This window comes from Ochotona princeps, chromosome 24, assembly GCF_030435755.1.
Source record: "Ochotona princeps isolate mOchPri1 chromosome 24, mOchPri1.hap1, whole genome shotgun sequence".
NCBI lineage: Eukaryota > Metazoa > Chordata > Mammalia > Lagomorpha > Ochotonidae > Ochotona > Ochotona princeps.
In genome coordinates, this window is record NC_080855.1 from 8,925,528 (window position 1) to 8,941,220 (window position 15,693).

General features: G+C 64.3%; 2 protein-coding genes across 3 annotated transcripts; both read left to right on the plus strand.

Moving 5' to 3' along the window:
• Positions 1-5,710: 5,710 nt before the first annotated feature.
• On the plus strand, positions 5,711-9,638 carry ATP6V0C (ATPase H+ transporting V0 subunit c). Its single transcript, XM_004586682.3, has 3 exons — positions 5,711-5,944; positions 8,718-8,901; positions 8,974-9,638. Exons 1-3 carry the CDS (start codon positions 5,866-5,868, stop codon positions 9,176-9,178), a joined length of 468 nt encoding a protein of 155 aa, XP_004586739.1. The 5' UTR covers positions 5,711-5,865; the 3' UTR covers positions 9,179-9,638.
• Positions 9,639-9,716: 78 nt separating this feature from the next.
• Positions 9,717-15,693, plus strand: AMDHD2 (amidohydrolase domain containing 2). 2 transcript variants are annotated; one of them, XM_058680353.1, is made up of 11 exons: positions 9,717-9,849; positions 9,928-10,064; positions 10,145-10,284; positions 13,362-13,416; positions 13,525-13,737; positions 13,816-13,904; positions 13,985-14,129; positions 14,198-14,305; positions 14,410-14,511; positions 14,880-14,981; positions 15,181-15,693. In XM_058680353.1, the coding sequence occupies exons 1-11, from the start codon at positions 9,767-9,769 to the stop codon at positions 15,267-15,269; spliced, it is 1,263 nt and encodes a 420-aa protein (XP_058536336.1). In that variant the 5' UTR covers positions 9,717-9,766; the 3' UTR covers positions 15,270-15,693. The 2 variants fall into 2 exon arrangements, with proteins under 2 accessions (XP_058536336.1, XP_004587087.2); XM_004587030.2 differs by having other exon boundaries at positions 14,443-14,511.

The window sequence follows — 15,693 nt, forward strand, 5'->3', positions numbered from 1 at the left end:
TGGAAGAACTCTCTCTCCCCTCCCTCTAACTCTGTCCTTCAAATCAATAAATGTTACCAAAAAAAAAGCAGAAGTAGAGGCAGGACTTGAACGCAGGCCCTGTGATGTGCCTGTGGTGGTCCTGACCTGCTGTGACACACACCTGACCTCCATGTGTGCCTGACGCTGGCCAGGCTGAAGCCAGGAACCCAGAGTTCAAACTGCACCATGCGGTGGGGTTGTAAGGATGGCAGGGGTCCACACTGGCACACAGGCCCATCAGCGCCATGCCTAGGTACACCATGAGATACCCTGCTGTGTGAATGTGTGACCTGACACAGACAGCTCCAGCTAGTGTGCAGCCTATCTTCAGGGCTCCCAAGCCTGGCCTCCCGCTTGCTGCCCCGGGGTCACGCTGGGTCACGGGTGGACGCTCCTCCCCTGCCCCCTTGTGGAAGGAACAGGAACAGCACCTCCTCATACCCCGCTGCTGCACGCTGCAGGTGACACACCTGGCTGGGCATGTACACGTGTGGCCTTGCACTTTGGGTTGCAGGCCCAGCCTGGCTTCCTGCTACCACTTGCTGTGGCCTCAAGCAGTGGCTCCATCGGGCCCTTCCCACCCCCAGATGCAGCTGTAGGCTCCATCCTCAGCCTTCCTCTCCCTGCCTCTGGCCATGGTGTGTATTTTGGGACTGAACCAATTGATTGAAGGGCCCTGTCTATCTCTCATTTCTCTCTCTGCCTTTAAATAAAATCCTAGACTGAAGGAGGAAGCACATGGTGTTGGCTTGTGGTTGGGATGGCAGGAAGTGGTGGCTGGGAGGTGCCTCCCCGATGGAGCAGAGACGTGCCAGGGCAGGACAAGTGCTGTGGTCAGTTGTCAGCCTGCGTGTGTGTCCTCAGGAAAGTGTACCAGGGCTCACACAGCAGCCTCCCCATGAAGTCCTTGCTCCTCACGGGAGCAGCTCAGCAGGTGGGCTGCCCGGAGCGTGGCAGGGAGCAGGAGGTGCTGTCATGGCTGGACCGTGGGGTAGACAGCGTCAGCAGGCTGAGCTCCCCCAGAAGAGGCAGGTGTGGCAGCCCTGACTGCGCTGTCTCCTGTTTCCAGCTCTGCCCGGAGAGGAGGCGCCTGGCCCCAGCCAGAGAGGGCTTTATTTGGAACTTGCTGTAGGTCCACGGTGACATCCCTTCCAACACCTTGCCATTGGGCAGTGGGCCCCTTCCCTCTCTGGAGGCCAGCCCCTGCCCAGCCAGTTACGATTCTCCTAACTCCTCTTTCCCAGAGCTGTCACCAGGTGGATGTGCCCCGCCCCTCTTCTCAAACCGTCCCCTGCCTTATTGGGGAGGTTGCCCAGTGAGTGGCCCTGGGATGGCCAGACACAGCCACACAGACCCTGGCTCTCTGTCCCTGTGGTATGCCAGGGCTGGCCTTCCAGCTACACTCAGCTCTGCCTACATGGCTGGTGTCCTGCAGGGAGGGCCACAGGCACCCCCAGTGCTGTGGTGGGGTAACCTGTCTTCCCCAGCAGGGTCTAGGCATCAAGGTGCTGACGCAGGCTGGAGCTGGTGGGGACAGAGGCTGCCCTGCTGCAGGAGGCGGGGTGCTGTGTGGGAAGGAAGCTGTGCCAGGGTGCAGAGTTCAGGGTCACTGGAGTGTCCACGCCGGCTGGGGCTGTGCACAGCAGGCCGATGCCCCACGTGGCTCGCCACACTGCTGTCCGCTCCACTCTGGCCCCCGGTCTGCGATCACCCCTGGGGGTCACGCCCATCCAGGGTCTGGGCTGGTATATTCTGAGTCACAAACCAGGCGGTGCCTCAGTCCTGCTTAAGATCTCTTCCCCTCTGAGGTCCACCTCAGAAACCCCCTTGCCAAGGTTCCCCACCTCCCTGCCCAATAACCACATTCCTGGGGTCCAGAGGCCCCTTCCCCAGAGCCTGCTACGGGCCCAGGCCTGGGCTTACTGCAAAGCAGCTGGGAGCAAGAGCAGCCGGCCCTCGGGCTCCCTGACCACCTGTTGGGGAGCCCCAGGGAAAGGGGAGCTACAGGGGTCCCTGGAGCCAGCTGGCTGCCTGCCTCTGGCCCCTCAGGCCTGGCAGGGTGGCACGCGTGAGCCCAGCAGCCTCAGGAAGCTCTGGAGCCCCCGACAGCCGGCTGTGCCCCAGAGCCCCTCACAGCACGGGGCCGGGTCAGGTTCCACTTGGTTTATTTACCTATAGGATTTGTAAAGTTTTATTTTCTAAACTTTTATTTTTTAAATTTATTTTACTTGAAGCTCACAGTTACAGAGAGAAAAAAGAGACACACAGATTTTCCATCTACGGGTTCACTCCCCAGAGGGCTGCTCTGGTTCCCCACGCAGGTTCAGGGTCCCAAGGACTTGAGTCATCTTCCGCTGCTCCCCCAGGTCATAAGTAGGGAGCTAGTCGTCCGAAGTGGGACGACTGGGCCGGTGCATATCTGGGATGCTGGTACTGCAGGCCAAGGATCAGCCTGTTCACCACTGTGCTGTCCACCATTAAAAAAATTTATTTTCTTATGAACCGTTTTTGACATTTTATAACCTCTAAATTTATAAATTATTAAAAATAAAGATGGAGCCTGGCGCACTAGCGGCTAAAGTCTTCGCCTTGCGTGTGCTGGGATCCTGTATGGCACAGGTTCTAATCCCAGTGGCCCCGCTTCCCATCCAGCTCCCCGCTTCCCATCCAGCTCCCTGCTTCCCATCCAGCTGCCTGCTTGAGGCCTGGGAAAGCAGTCGAGGATGGCCCAAAGCCTTGGGACCCTGCACCTGGGTGGGAGACCTAGAAGAGCTCCTGGCTCCTGGCTTTGGATCGGCTCAGCTCCAGCCATTGCAGCTGCCTGGGGAGTGAATCAACAGATGGAAGATCTTCCTCTCTCTCTCTTCCTCTCTGTGTATCTGACTTTGCAATAAAAATAAATCTTAAAATAAAAGTAGATATCTTGGGGTGAGCTTGTTGGGATACAGTGCATGCCTTGGGAGGCAGCAGGGAGGCTCAAGTGTGTGCAGCCCTGGGCAGGCCTGGCCCAGCCTCTTGGGGAGGGCACCTGGGAAGACCTCTTGGCCTTTCGAAGAAACACGTAATTTAGCAGATAAATAAGGCAGCAGGTCGTCAGTCGTGCCCCCTGCCCCGGAGCAGTGCAGCTGTACCCTGCTCCACGACCTCCAGACCCTGGCTGAGGCGGGGAGGAGAATGCCCCCTCCCAGGACTCTGCAGGGACACTGGGGGCTCCGCTGCAGCCTCCCCTGTTCCAGCTAAGGTACCGTCACCACACTTGGCCCCGCTCTGGGATGGTGGACTCTGGGAGGCTTGCCGGCCAGCGCTGCGGCCCCTTGGATCTCTGCAGAGTGGCAGTCTTTCTCCCCCATTCCACCGCTCCCTCCGGACCTCTGTCCTCTCCTCTTCCAGTTCCTGGAAACCCCCGGCCCCGCCTGGCCAGGGGCTCGTGACCGTGATGTCACACCAGAGGGAAGTAGTAGTGAGAGAGAAGCCTGCGGTGTATCCCTGGCTGGCTCCTTCCACAGCCCAGAGGGTTCCCACCCCACACTCCATGGGGGCTCTGGAGCCCTGTCCGGGGAGGGGGTGACCATGGGGCAGGTGACCTGGGTCCTTCCTGGGCCCCTCACTGATCATGGGATGCTCACTGAGCCCCAGGCTAAGGCCTGCACCTGTTGTGTGGTTTCATTTCCAGCCCTGGCTGGCCGGCTGACCCAGGAGAAGCCCGCAGACCTTCCTGGGATTGGCTCCATGTGTGTAACAGAATAAGGGCAGTGGTGAGGCCAGATGCGCCGACACCTGTGTGCTGCTGCCCAGAGGCCCCGGTGAGGCAAGGGTGACGGAAGGGGCCTAGGAAGGCTTCCTGGGGGAGAGGGTGAGGCCCCAGGAAACGGCTGGAGCTGACACAGGCTCCAGGGCACAGTGAGGGGTGGGCTGCAGACAGCACATGGGATCCTGGTGGGAGCCCCAGCGAACTCCAGACAGGAAACACCAGTCCAGAAGTTCCTGTGGCTGCCTGGGGGTGGGGCCAGGCCAGATGCAAGGGCAGCTCCCCAACTCTCCACAGGGCAGTGTCTCCCCCAAAGCCCCAAGCTGGGTGGTGCTGTTGACTATGACAGTGGCAGGGCTGCAGACAGCTAGCCAAACCCAGCACCATCACCCTGGTCTGGGCCGTCCCCGCCTCCTGCCTCGAGTGCCTGGAGCGTGGGGCCAGGCCTCGGTGTGACCCCCACCCAGGAGGCCATGAGGACTGCAGGCAGGAAGGAAGTGACCCCCTAAGACTGGGACAAAGCTACAACCAGGGTCACCAGCAAGAGGAGCCTTTCCCCCTCCAGCCCTGTGCACACCTAGGGTCGGGGCCTGCCGCTGGGCCTCCTGGGATCTCAGGGAGAGTGAGTCCCGCAGAGGCCCCTGTTAGAGGACTGACTGTCCCCCTTGCCCTTGACAAGGGCAGGGAGCTGGGACATGAAGGACAGGTGAGGTCGTGGCAGGCAACAGAGTGGACTCTCCCGAAGTCTAGGGGAAAGGGCCTGTTCTCTGGGCATGTTCCCAGTGGGTACAGGGGGTATGTGGTGTGTGTATGTGAGGTGTGAGGTGTGTATGTGTGTGTGAAGTGTGGGGTGTGTGTGTGTGAAGTGTGGGGTGTGTGTGTGAGGTGTGTATGTGTGTGTGAAGTGTGGGGTGTGTGTGTGAGGTGTGGAGTGTGTGTCTGGTGAGGGGATGTTTGGAAGGGGTGTGTGTGGTGTGTGGTGTGTGTGGGAGGGTGTAAGTGTCTGCTGGGTGTGTGGGGCATGTATGTATGGTGGGGTGTGTGTGGGTGTTTGGAGGGTATGTGATGAGGGTGTGTGTGTGTGTGGTGGGGGTGTGGGGGTGTCTGGAGGAGGTGTGTGTGTGCGTGTGTGTGAATGCCAGGGCCTCAGACCTGACCTAGCCGCAGGGTTGGGGGAGAGGCCGAGGAGGTTCCCTTCAGGAGAGCCCACCCTATTGCTGGGACGAGGGCCCGGGATCCCCAAGTGGGGTGGACCCCCTCTGTGGCACACTGGGCTTCAGCCAGTGATGGACAGCTCAGGTGCGACGCCAGGGAGAAGGCGGATGCAGGCTGGGGTAGTCGTCTGAGGACGGGTGTTGGGCCTGGAGGCGGCAGGGGCGGCGCTGGGAGGGGACCCGGGGACAGGGCTCGGGCCGCACAGCGCGGGCGGAGCGGGCTGCGGCAGAGGACGCCGGCCAACCGCAGCTGCGGTGGGAGGACTGTCAGCTTACTCTGCTGGCCCCGGAGGGTATAAAGGGATCCCGGGGAGTCAGATGCGTCCTGCGGCAAGGCCACGAGAGCACAGGGGCGGCGGGAGTCCCCCGCATCCACGTCGCTAACGCGCACTAAAGCACCGATGGGAACCGAACACCTGCCGGCTCCGCGCAGCCGCAGAGCGGGCGGGGCGGCCGGAGGCCACGCCTCGTATGCTAATTTTGGCACCTCCCCGGCGGCCGGACGAGCCCAACGCCTTGGGGTCGCGGGGGCCGAGCGCGCCCGTCGGCGGACCGGAGAGGCCGCTGCCGGACGGGGCCCGGCAGACGTCCCGACCCCGGCGGGCGGGCTGGCGGCGCTGTCCCGGGGCCGGCGGCGGCGTCCCGGGGCCCGGGCTCCCCGCCTCCCTCCCCGCCGGCGCCAAATGGTGCGGCCCGAAGGGGCGGGGCCTGGGTCATGTGACGCAGCCGCGGCCGCCATTTTGTTCTGCGGTGCTGGTATTTAGAGCGCAGCGGCTGACGAGCCGGGTCGCCTTCCCCGCCACCTGTCCGCCCGCTTGCGCGCCCGCCCGCCGCCCGCGCCCGCCTCGGTCCGCTGAGCTCGCCCCCTGCCCACCCGCAGACATGTCCGAGGCCAAGAACAACCCCGAGTATGCCGCGTTTTTCGCCGTCATGGGCGCCTCGTCCGCCATGGTCTTCAGCGGTGAGCGCCGCGGCAGGGGGTCCCCGGGGTCGCCGAGCAGGGGGCGTCGGGGGCGCCTGCGGGGCTTCGTGCCCGCGACTCGCCGGGGTCCGGCGCGTGACGTCACCCTGACGCAATCCCGAGCTCACGTGACGGCGGGCTGGGCAGGGTGCGGGGTCCGGTGCCCGCAGCCGTGCCCGCCGGGCCGCGTCGTGCGGGGGTGGGGCGGCGGCACTGCTGCCATCTTAGCCGCGGGAGGCGACAGGGAGGCTGGGTGGGGGGCGCGGGGGGCGGCGCGCCGTCCTGCGCCTGCTCCGCACGTCGGGGTTTGGGGGCAGGTGTGACATCACACCTCGGACAGCTCCCGGTCTGGGGGGACCTGAGCGTGCCCCGGGGAGGGGGTCCCCAGCAGCTGCCCCGAGAAGGTGGGCGGCTTGGGCGTCGGGGTTCAGGTGGGTCTGGACCCCGGGCAGGTGCTTCCGGTTAGGGCTTGTCTGGGTTTCCCAATCCTGTCGTCTGTGTGGGTTGTTGGGACAGCTCAGAGGAGGGCTTGGTCTCAGGGCCCGCGCCTGCGGGGACCGAGGAGTGGGGCTGTGCGAGGGGTGCTTGGAGGAGGGTGGCCCCGGGTGGGGGGCTGTCAGCATGGCCCCCGGGAGGGAGGCGGGCCTTGTGGGCCTAATGAATGGACACGGAGTGAATGACCTTCCTGCTTGCCGGGTCTGGGGTGGGGGCAGGGAGAAGGGTCCTCATTGGGGCTGGAGGGAAAGCCGGAGGGAAAGTGTCCATCCCGGGCCCAGGAATGTGGGGTTGGGAAGGTAAGTTCTGGCCCGGCCACAGCCCCTCTGGACTGGTCTGGCCTGGTCTGGACCTTGTGGCTGCCTTTTGCCTTCAGTGGCCCCGCCCCGCCCCACCCCATCCCACCCTTACCTGGTGGAGCCCAGAGGCTGCCCGCGCAGGTATGTGGAGGGTTTGAATCCCAAACAGTGTCTGCTGACGGTAAACACCTGTGGGTGGCGGGATACGGTTCTGGGGGGCCTGGGCCTGCCTGGGCCTGCCTGGCAGTCACGGGATGCTGAGTGAGCAAGGGATCATTTGCGGTGGGACCCGATGGTCTAAACTTCCCCTTCCCTCCTGGACCGCGCCTGCTGTCTGCACACCTTCACAGCTCGCCCACCGAGAGCACCTCTGGAAATCCTGCTGCTGACCACCAGCGCGTGGTCCCTGCTGTGGCTGCCTTCACCTAGGGGTGCTGGTGCCGGGGCCCCAGCCACCCCACGGGGAAGGCTTCTGCAGCTCCCTTGTGTCAGTAGCCTGCCTGTGGGGGCTGTCTGGCAGGACCGTGTGGGCAGCGGGGGCCGGCCCTCCCCGGGGCTGTGGGCCAACAGTGGCTCAGTACTTGCAGTGGGCCCCTTCAGACCCTGGCCCACGCCTGGCTGGTCTCCGGCCCTGCCCCCTCGCTGCCCTGTCTTCAGCTTCCCCTTTCTCCCATGACAAACGGCCGATTGATTGTTTCTTCATCATGTCTTCCACAAAGCTGTCACTGGCTCCTTTTCCATGCTGACCCACTTCCTCCCTGGGTGGGCACCCAGGCCCTGGGCTGCCCCGCCCTGGCCCTTCTCATCTGGCCTCGTGGCTCCGGTCTCCCCTGTCTGGCTGCCCTCTGATGTCTGCAGCCTGCACGGCCTGGGCTGCTTCCCCCCACCCCGGCATGGCCACATGACCTCTGCTTTCCTCGGGAACCGGCCCAGTTCCCTTGCTGCGTCCCAGGATTGCCCTAACGGGGGCCGAGTCTGCTAGGCTGTCGTTCACCCAGGACACTTGCAAGCCTGTGTTCCGCTACTGACAGTCCAAGGGGGCAGCGCTGGCATGCTGGGCTCCACACACCAGGCCCCATCGTGACCAGCCAAGTTCTGGATGCAGGGGCTGCCAGACCACGGCATTCTGCCTTGCACCCCGTCATACGCTCGGCCTTCCCCGTTGACGGAGCGGGAGGCACACCCCCATGCTGCTGTGCCTGGCAGGCACCACTCTGGTTCTTCTCTGGGCTCTGCATCTGACACAGTAGAGCTCCAGCCTCACCCTGCCCAGCCTGGGGCAACAACAGGATCCTGGATGTGCAGGGAATGGCCAGGGGTGGCCGGGCGCCTCTTGGGCCTGTTTCAGCAGGTCAGAGCGGTGACTGCTCCAGCGCAGCAGGCTGCTGGCAGGGGGGAAGCCGGAGGACCCTTCTCAGCACCTGTGCTCTGTTCTCCGGGCCATTGCTTTACTTCAAGACCTGGGCTGGGGGGAGCCCCCCGGGAGGGCTGGCATCCTCCCGGGGCCGTGGTCAGGCTGTGATGGCTCCAGCCTGCTTTCTCCTGGCTGGCCCGCCCTCTGTCCCGTTAGGTGTCCAGGGCCTGTGGGGCCAGGCGCACAGTCACACGTCCTCAGCACTGGGGTTAGACCTGGGGAAGTGGGGGAGCAGGTCGGGGCACTCACCAGGGGCCTGGGACCTGGCAGGTCACAGCCTTGGCCGCCCATGCCATCTGGTGTGGGGTGACTGTCCTGGATGCTGTCCGTGAGAGCTTGGGACACGAGGTGGGACAGAAAGTGCCCAATGTCAGGCCTCATGGCCATGAGGCTGCCCGATGTTGGGCCATTGTCCTGGGGCGCCCTAGGGGGTTCTGAGGACTGTGTCGCAGGCTGGGGTTCCCCAGCAGAGGGGACTCTGGGGGTGCGGGTTGCACCTCTCTCAGGGTCCTGTCCCCAGGTGAGTGGTGGGCAGTTCTGGGCTGACCCTGCCTCCCTCCCACAGCCCTGGGTGCTGCCTATGGCACGGCCAAGAGTGGCACCGGCATCGCCGCCATGTCTGTCATGCGGCCAGAGATGGTCATGCGGTCCATCATCCCTGTGGTCATGGCTGGCATCATCGCCATCTACGGCCTGGTGGTAGCCGTGCTCATCGCCAACTCCCTCACCGACGACATCAGCCTCTACAGGTGAGGGCCGGCCCCGGGCGGGCTGCGGGCGGCTGGCCTCACGCGCTGACCCCCGCCCCGTCCTTTCCCTAGGAGCTTCCTCCAGCTGGGCGCCGGCCTGAGTGTGGGCCTCAGCGGCCTGGCTTCGGGCTTTGCCATCGGCATTGTCGGGGACGCCGGCGTGCGGGGCACTGCCCAGCAGCCCCGGCTGTTTGTGGGCATGATCCTGATCCTCATCTTCGCCGAGGTGCTCGGCCTCTACGGCCTCATCGTGGCCCTCATCCTGTCCACAAAGTAGCGCCCGAGCCGCCAGCCCACGGATGACGTGACGGAAAGACCACCACCCTCATTCCAGAATGAACAACCCGACACATGCAGCTGCCCCCTCAGTAGTTGGTCTTGTAAATGCGCAGTGTCCTAGTGCCCATCGTCTGTTGTCCCGCCCCGCCCCCTGTGCTGTGGACACCCAGGCCCCGGCCGCCCCGCGCATCCGCCCTCGAGTGCTGTGTTTGAGGATCAATTGCGGTTGTCATTTCTCTCCACTGGATGTTATTTATAAAGATTTGACCCGTTCACACGTGTGTGGAGCAGCCCTGCCTCCCAGCTCTAGTCACCTTAGCTCGTGTCGCCTCGTGGGGCCTGTCCGCCGACACTGGCGTGGGGGAGCCCGCCCGCCGGCCGCGCTCCTGGCTGGGGGCCGCGGGCCGGGCCTGCCCAGGCCGGCGCTGTGTCCAATAAAGCTCTCGGATGTGACTGGAGCCCGTGTCCGGACGGCTGGTGTGGGCGCGGGCGGGCGGGAGCCGTCAGCGCGTCACGTGCCGCGGCGGTCACGTGGCCGGGACCGTCAGCTGAGGGTCACGTGGCGCCCGCGCTGTGGCGGCTCACCATGCGCGGCGGGCAGGGCGCGGCGCGGGCTCCGGTGCTCCAGTTCACCAACTGCCGCATCCTGCGCGGCGGGGCGCTGCTCAGGTGGGCGTGCGGGGCCGCGCGGGGGGCGGGCGGGCTGGGGGCGGCCCGCGATGCCAGCGCCCGCGGCTCGGTCCGCAGGGAGGACCTCTGGGTGCGCGGGGGCCGCATCCTGGACCCGGAGAAGCTGTTCTTTGAGGAGCGGCGCGTGGCGGACGAGCAGCGGGACTGCGGAGGACGCATCCTGGCGCCGGGATTCATCGACGTGCAGATTAACGGTGGGGCGCGGGGCGGAGCGCCAGGCCGGGCAGGGGAGCGCCCTGAGCACCCCACGACCCTTTCCGTCCTGTGGCCGTAGGTGGGTTTGGTGTGGACTTCTCTCAGGCCACGGAGGACGCGGGCGCGGGGGTGGCCCTGGTGGCCCGGAGGATCCTGTCGCACGGCGTCACCTCCTTCTGCCCCACCCTGGTCACTTCCCCGCCGGAGGTCTACCACCAGGTGAGGTCAGGCTCATGGTGTGGGGGAAGGCGCCAGCCTCCTGCCCTCCCGCCCGGGCCGGGTCCGGCCTACCCTGCCCCCGCTGCCGGCTCTCCCTGAGCCTCCGCCTGGCCCTCTGTTCCCGCAGTCTGGCCTCCCGCTTCCTGACCGTCCCGGGGTGTGGTTTGGTGGAGTAGGCCTTCCAGAAAGGGCCACGCCTCCCGCCTGCCCAGTTCCCTCCCGCTCTGCTTGGGCCAGCCCTCAGCGTTCCCGGCTCAGACTCCCTCGGCCCCACGTTCCTGGTCTGTGGGAGGCCCAGTGTCCCCGCCGCGGCTTGCCTCTGGTACTTTGTCCACAGGGTTTGTACCCTGCCTGCTGCTCCTTTCTGGGGTGTGAACACAGCAGGGAACTGGCGGGCATGTGAGCCGCGGGGTGCAGCCCCCTGGATCTCCCAGCTAGAGGCTGGGGCCAGCTTGGTCCAGCTGAACTGGTAGTTTGAACAGCGAAAACGTCCCCGGTGTGAATTGGGGCTGCAAGGCACAGGGCCAGCCCGACCCTGCAGCATTCCTGCCGCTGACGTGCCTCCTCCGCAGGCACATTCCAGGCCGCCACGCCCTCCGACCTCTGTGGCCTCCCTAGGGTGCAGGGTGCTGTCAGTGAGACTGGCCGGTCCGCAGTGACACAGTGGGGCAGCAAGCTAGAGGCCGCGAGTGAGGGTGGCTGTGCATGGGATGGGAGCTGTGGGTCAGTGCTGACCCCGAAGCCTCGGGGTCCTTGTCCTGGACCTTGCCAGCGCCAGAGGTGTCTCTGGCCTCCTGTGCTCAGCCTGGTCGTCTGTTGGGGCTCCTCAGGCCGTGCCCCAGCAGGAGGCAGACCACACCCTGGCCTTCCCTGTCCTCGGCTGCATCTGGGCCAGACCCCTGCACTCCCTGCCTCTTCTGCCTCACTCTGTTCTCGCTTTGCTGCAGAGCTCTTGAAGAACTCGGGTCAGCTGTTGCTTATTTTTAACTCTTCGATGAACCTGTCGGTCCACAGGGCTTGCTTGCGGTCACTGGGGGAGCTGGCTAGCGCTTGCCACCCCCTCACCCCTGAGGCGGGGGTCCCCAAGGCAGCTGCGTAGGGCAGGAGGGCAGGAGTGGGTTCTTCCCGGGCTGCCAGCGCCCATGGGAATGAGGGGGTTGAGCGCCCTACTGTCCTTGGAGGAAGTGCCCTCTAGTGTTTGTTTTTATTTGAAGTCAGAATTATAGGGGCGAGGGAGAGGAGAGACAAATCTTCCATCCGCCAGTTCACTCCCTTAATGGCTGTAGTGGCCAGAGCTAGGTCAGGCCTAAAGCAAGAGCCAAGAGTGTCCTCTGGGTCTCCCACACGGGTGCAGGGTCCCCAGGCTTTCCCAGGCCACAAGCAGGGAGCTGGATGGAAAGTGGAGCCGCTCACATGGGATGCTGATGCCACAGGTGGAGGGTTAGCCTGCTCCACTGCTGTGCCAACCCCTCTCTGCTTGGCTAGACACGGTGGGGCTCCTAGGGTGCCCCCCACATTCGGGACCTCCAATCCCTTCTCCTGATCCCCTTCTTCATTTTAGGGTGCACGTTCTCCAGTAGCTTCCCAAGAAGGAAGGTGTGGGCGGGTGCTGGGCGGGTGGCACTGAGGCCCAGACTTGGCTGGATGGGGTCTTGGTGAGCAGGTGCTTTGTGAAGTCATGCTAGGTGACCCCTGGCTGCTTGCGGGAGTGTGGAGATACCCTGGGCTCTCAGGGTGTTTATCCCTTTGCTGTGATTGGTTTTGTGTTTTTGCTTCCCTTGAGTTGTTCCTGGGGTGGTTTCCCCCCAGCCCATTTCTGCATTTGGGTATCCCGGTCTCTCATGGAGCCCCAGCTGGTTCCCTGGGCTTTGTCCTGGCTGTAGGGGCGAGGCAGGCAGGGCGGTTGGAGCGCTGCTACTGCTGAGGTGCAGACCCCTTCTCGCACTCTCCCCCAGTCCCCTTTTCTTCTTTCATATTAATTTATTTGAAAGATGGACGGAAAGAGGAGAGACAGACAACTTTCTCCTGCTGGCTCATTCCCCACATGACTGCAGGAGCCAGGGCTGGGCCAGGCCAAAGCCAGGAGCCTGGACCTCTGTCCGGGTCGCCCCTGCTCATCGTCCTCTCCCGCTGTCTTCCCAGGTGTGTTGCTGGGAAGCTGAGTTGGAGCAGAGCAGCCAGGGCTCATGCAGGTGCCCTGGTGTGGACGCTGGCTCCACTAGTGGCTGCTGAACCTCCTGCCTACAGCCGGCCCCGTTGAGCTCTGCTGCCTGCCTGCCCGGGCTCTTCCTGCCCTGCGGGTTGCCAGCTCCACACAGTCTTCCCTTGCTGGCTGTGAGCTCGGTCTCCCCAGGAGCCCCCCCATCTGTTGGGGACACTTGAGTTGTCCTTTGATGCTAGGCTATGGTGGCTTCCCAGGAACTCTTAGTATGCGTGCACCACCAGCTGGGTGACAGCAGCTGAGGCCGCCAAGGCATCAACGTGCCCCATTGCCGGGTTGTCTTGCGTCCCTGTGTGATGGCCTCTGCAGGCTGGCTGGCCACCCCTGGGGAGGGAGGTCTTCCTTCATGCCCCAACACCCCACTCTGTCACTGACCCATTAAGGGCTGTGTTCACCTGGGCTGCCCAGGCCACCTAGTGCCTTGTGCTCTGTGCCCCACGGGTCTGTATCTCCTAAAACTCCCCTTCCTTCAGCTGGGGGGTGCTGCATTTCTGTGGAGGACACGGGCAGACCACTGTCCCTAGCTCGGGCATCCTGCCTGCTGCAGGCTGTGGCACGGGCCGGGCTGTGCAGCCTCCTCCCAGCACTGCTGCCTGTCTGCCTGTGTGTGGCCCCTCTGACCCTCCTGCTCCCCAAGGCGGCCGTCTGGTGGCCCGTGTCCCTGTAGTTTCTCTTTCCAACCATAAGTCTGGAAACTTCTCTGGACTTTCCATGGCCACCACAGGGCCTCCAACATATTCTAACACTTGAGGGACCTGGTCAGGCTGGTGAGGGAGAGCTGGGCCAGGCACCAGCCCTGCGTCCTGCCTGGGCACTGGGTTGTGGGGGTGGGGCTTTAACAGCTGGTTCCCCCCAGGTCCTTCCTCAGATCCCTGTGAAGAGTGGTGGTCCCCACGGGGCAGGGGTCCTCGGTGAGTGGCGACGCCTTCCCCTGCCCAGCCTGGGAGGGTGGGCACCAGGGACCTGGCAGGGCTGGGGGTAGGGGGCCTGCTGGAGCCAGCCTCGCTCCCCTCCCACAGGGGTGCACCTGGAGGGCCCCTTCATCAGCCGAGAAAAGCGGGGAGCTCACCCTGAGGCCCACCTGCGCTCCTTTGAGGCTAATGCCTTCCACGATATACTGGCTACCTACGGGCCGCTGGACAATGTCCGCATCGTGACGCTGGCCCCTGAGCTGGGCCGCAGCCATGAGGTCATCCAGGCACTGACTGCCCGCGGCATCTGCGTGTCCCTAGGTGAGAGGGGTCCCCCAGGGTGTCCCCGCCTCTGGCTCCCAGGCCAGTGTGGAGCCCGAGTCCAGCATCCACTCGCAGGACACTCAATGGCCGACCTGCGGGCGGCGGAGGAAGCTGTGAGGAATGGGGCTACCTTCATCACACATCTCTTCAACGCCATGCTGCCCGTGAGTGCCACCCTGTGCTGGGCAGGGCTGGGCTGGGTCCTGCTGCCACTCAGCCAGGCCCTCTTTTGTGCCCCTGCCAGTTCCACCACCGTGACCCTGGAATCGTGGGGTTGCTGACCAGCGACCAGCTGCCCCCTGGCCGCAACATCTTCTATGGGATGATTGCTGATGGCACTCACACCAACCCTGCTGCCCTGCGCATGGCCCATCGGGCCCACCCTCAGGGTAAGCTGCCCATGGGTGGGCAGGAGGGAGCCCTGGGCTGGCCAGGTCCTGACAGCCATTCTTCTCAGGACTGGTGCTGGTCACCGATGCTGTCCCAGCCCTAGGCCTGGGCAATGGCCGCCACACGCTAGGGCAACAGGAAGTTGAAGTAGATGGGCTGACAGCCTATGTGGCAGGTAAGTTGACTCCGACCCAGCACAGTGGGCTCTCAGAAGAGCGAGGTAAGAGCCTGGTGGCCCTTGCTCACCACCGGGCCTCCTGGCCCCAGCCACCATTCCAGGGGGCACATGTCCCCCCACTTTCTGCTCTCAAGGGACCAAGACGCTGAGTGGCAGCATTGCTCCGATGGATGCCTGCGTCCGGCACTTCCTGCAAGCTACAGGTCAGTGTGTGCAGGCAGAAGCTAGGTCTGGGAGGCGAGAGTGTGGGGGCTGGCGGAGGGCTGTGGCCAGACATACCATCTGCCCAGGCCTATTGAGAGTGGGGGTGGCTGTGCAGGGGTCTATGGAGGATCCGCGTGTCCTGGGCAAGGGGCCAGGGCTGCAAAGACACAGGCCAGGCCGCAGGAGATGCCGTCAGCAGTGGTCCAAGGAGGAGCTGGAGTATTGCAGGGGTCCTGGGGTGGAGAATGCTCTCTGTCCTCAAGCACAGGGTTCCCGCTGGCCTGGGGAACAAGGCAGGTGCAGAGCAGAGCTGGGGGCACAGGGAGGGCTCGGCAGGGGTCCCTACCTGTCCCCGCCTGTGGAACAGGCTGCAGTGTGGAGTCGGCACTGGAGGCCGCGTCCCTGCACCCCGCCCAGCTCCTGGGACTGCAGAAGAGCAAGGGCAGCTTGGACTTTGGTGCTGACGCAGGTGTGGGCCTGACCTGGGGGACTGGGGGGACCTGGGGTGGCTGCGGGTGGCCTGGCCCGGCTCCTCTTTTCCGTCAGGGCCTGGAACTTTTGGTTCAAAGACCTCTGTGGGTCCCCAGTGCTTCAGCACATCCTGATCTTGGGGGCGGGACTTCAGCGTAGGGGTGGGAGAGCCCTGCTGACCCCTGGCTCTGCCCCAGACTTCGTGGTGCTGGACGACTCCCTGAACGTGCAGGCCACCTACATCTCTGGTGAGCTGGTATGGCAGGCCGATGGTGCCCAGCTGTGACCCAGGACCCCCGATCCCAGCTGGAGAGGAGGGGCCAGCGTTGACACTGCTGGGCAGAGGTGCCCCGCAGGACGCGCCCTGTCTGTGCCTGTGTGGGGCATACCTGCTTGGTGTGGCACCCAGGACACAGGCGGGTGGTGCTACCAGCTCTGCCCAGCCCTGTGAGGGTAACCTGGCTGATGCCTGAGGCTCGCTGGCTCGTGGAAATTGGTGCGGTTGGGAGTTGGGGGGCACCCAGGGAGGCCCAGGCCGGGCAGTAGTGTGGATAGCAGCACTGCTTGCTTGCCGACCTGAGCTGATCTGGCAGTGCAGCGCCCAGCTCCCAGTCCCACCACCACTTCCTGTGTGGAAAACCAAGACCCCACTGTCTGCCATGTTTACTCTCAGCAACTTTGTCCTCTGAGCCCACCCGCAGGGTCAACCC

Excerpts from the sequence above, each read along its gene's own strand:
- AMDHD2 (XM_058680353.1), top strand. The coding sequence starts at position 9,767 with ATGCGCGGCGGGCAGGGCGCGGCGCGGGCTCCGGTGCTCCAGTTCACC. Across the intron at positions 10,285-13,361 it reads CGCCGGAGGTCTACCACCAG|GTCCTTCCTCAGATCCCTGT; the intron begins GTGAGGTCAGGC and ends GGTTCCCCCCAG. Across the intron at positions 14,130-14,197 it reads CCATCGGGCCCACCCTCAGG|GACTGGTGCTGGTCACCGAT; the intron begins GTAAGCTGCCCA and ends CATTCTTCTCAG.
- ATP6V0C (XM_004586682.3), top strand. The coding sequence starts at position 5,866 with ATGTCCGAGGCCAAGAACAACCCCGAGTATGCCGCGTTTTTCGCCGTC. Across the intron at positions 5,945-8,717 it reads GTCCGCCATGGTCTTCAGCG|CCCTGGGTGCTGCCTATGGC; the intron begins GTGAGCGCCGCG and ends TCCCTCCCACAG. Across the intron at positions 8,902-8,973 it reads GACGACATCAGCCTCTACAG|GAGCTTCCTCCAGCTGGGCG; the intron begins GTGAGGGCCGGC and ends TCCTTTCCCTAG.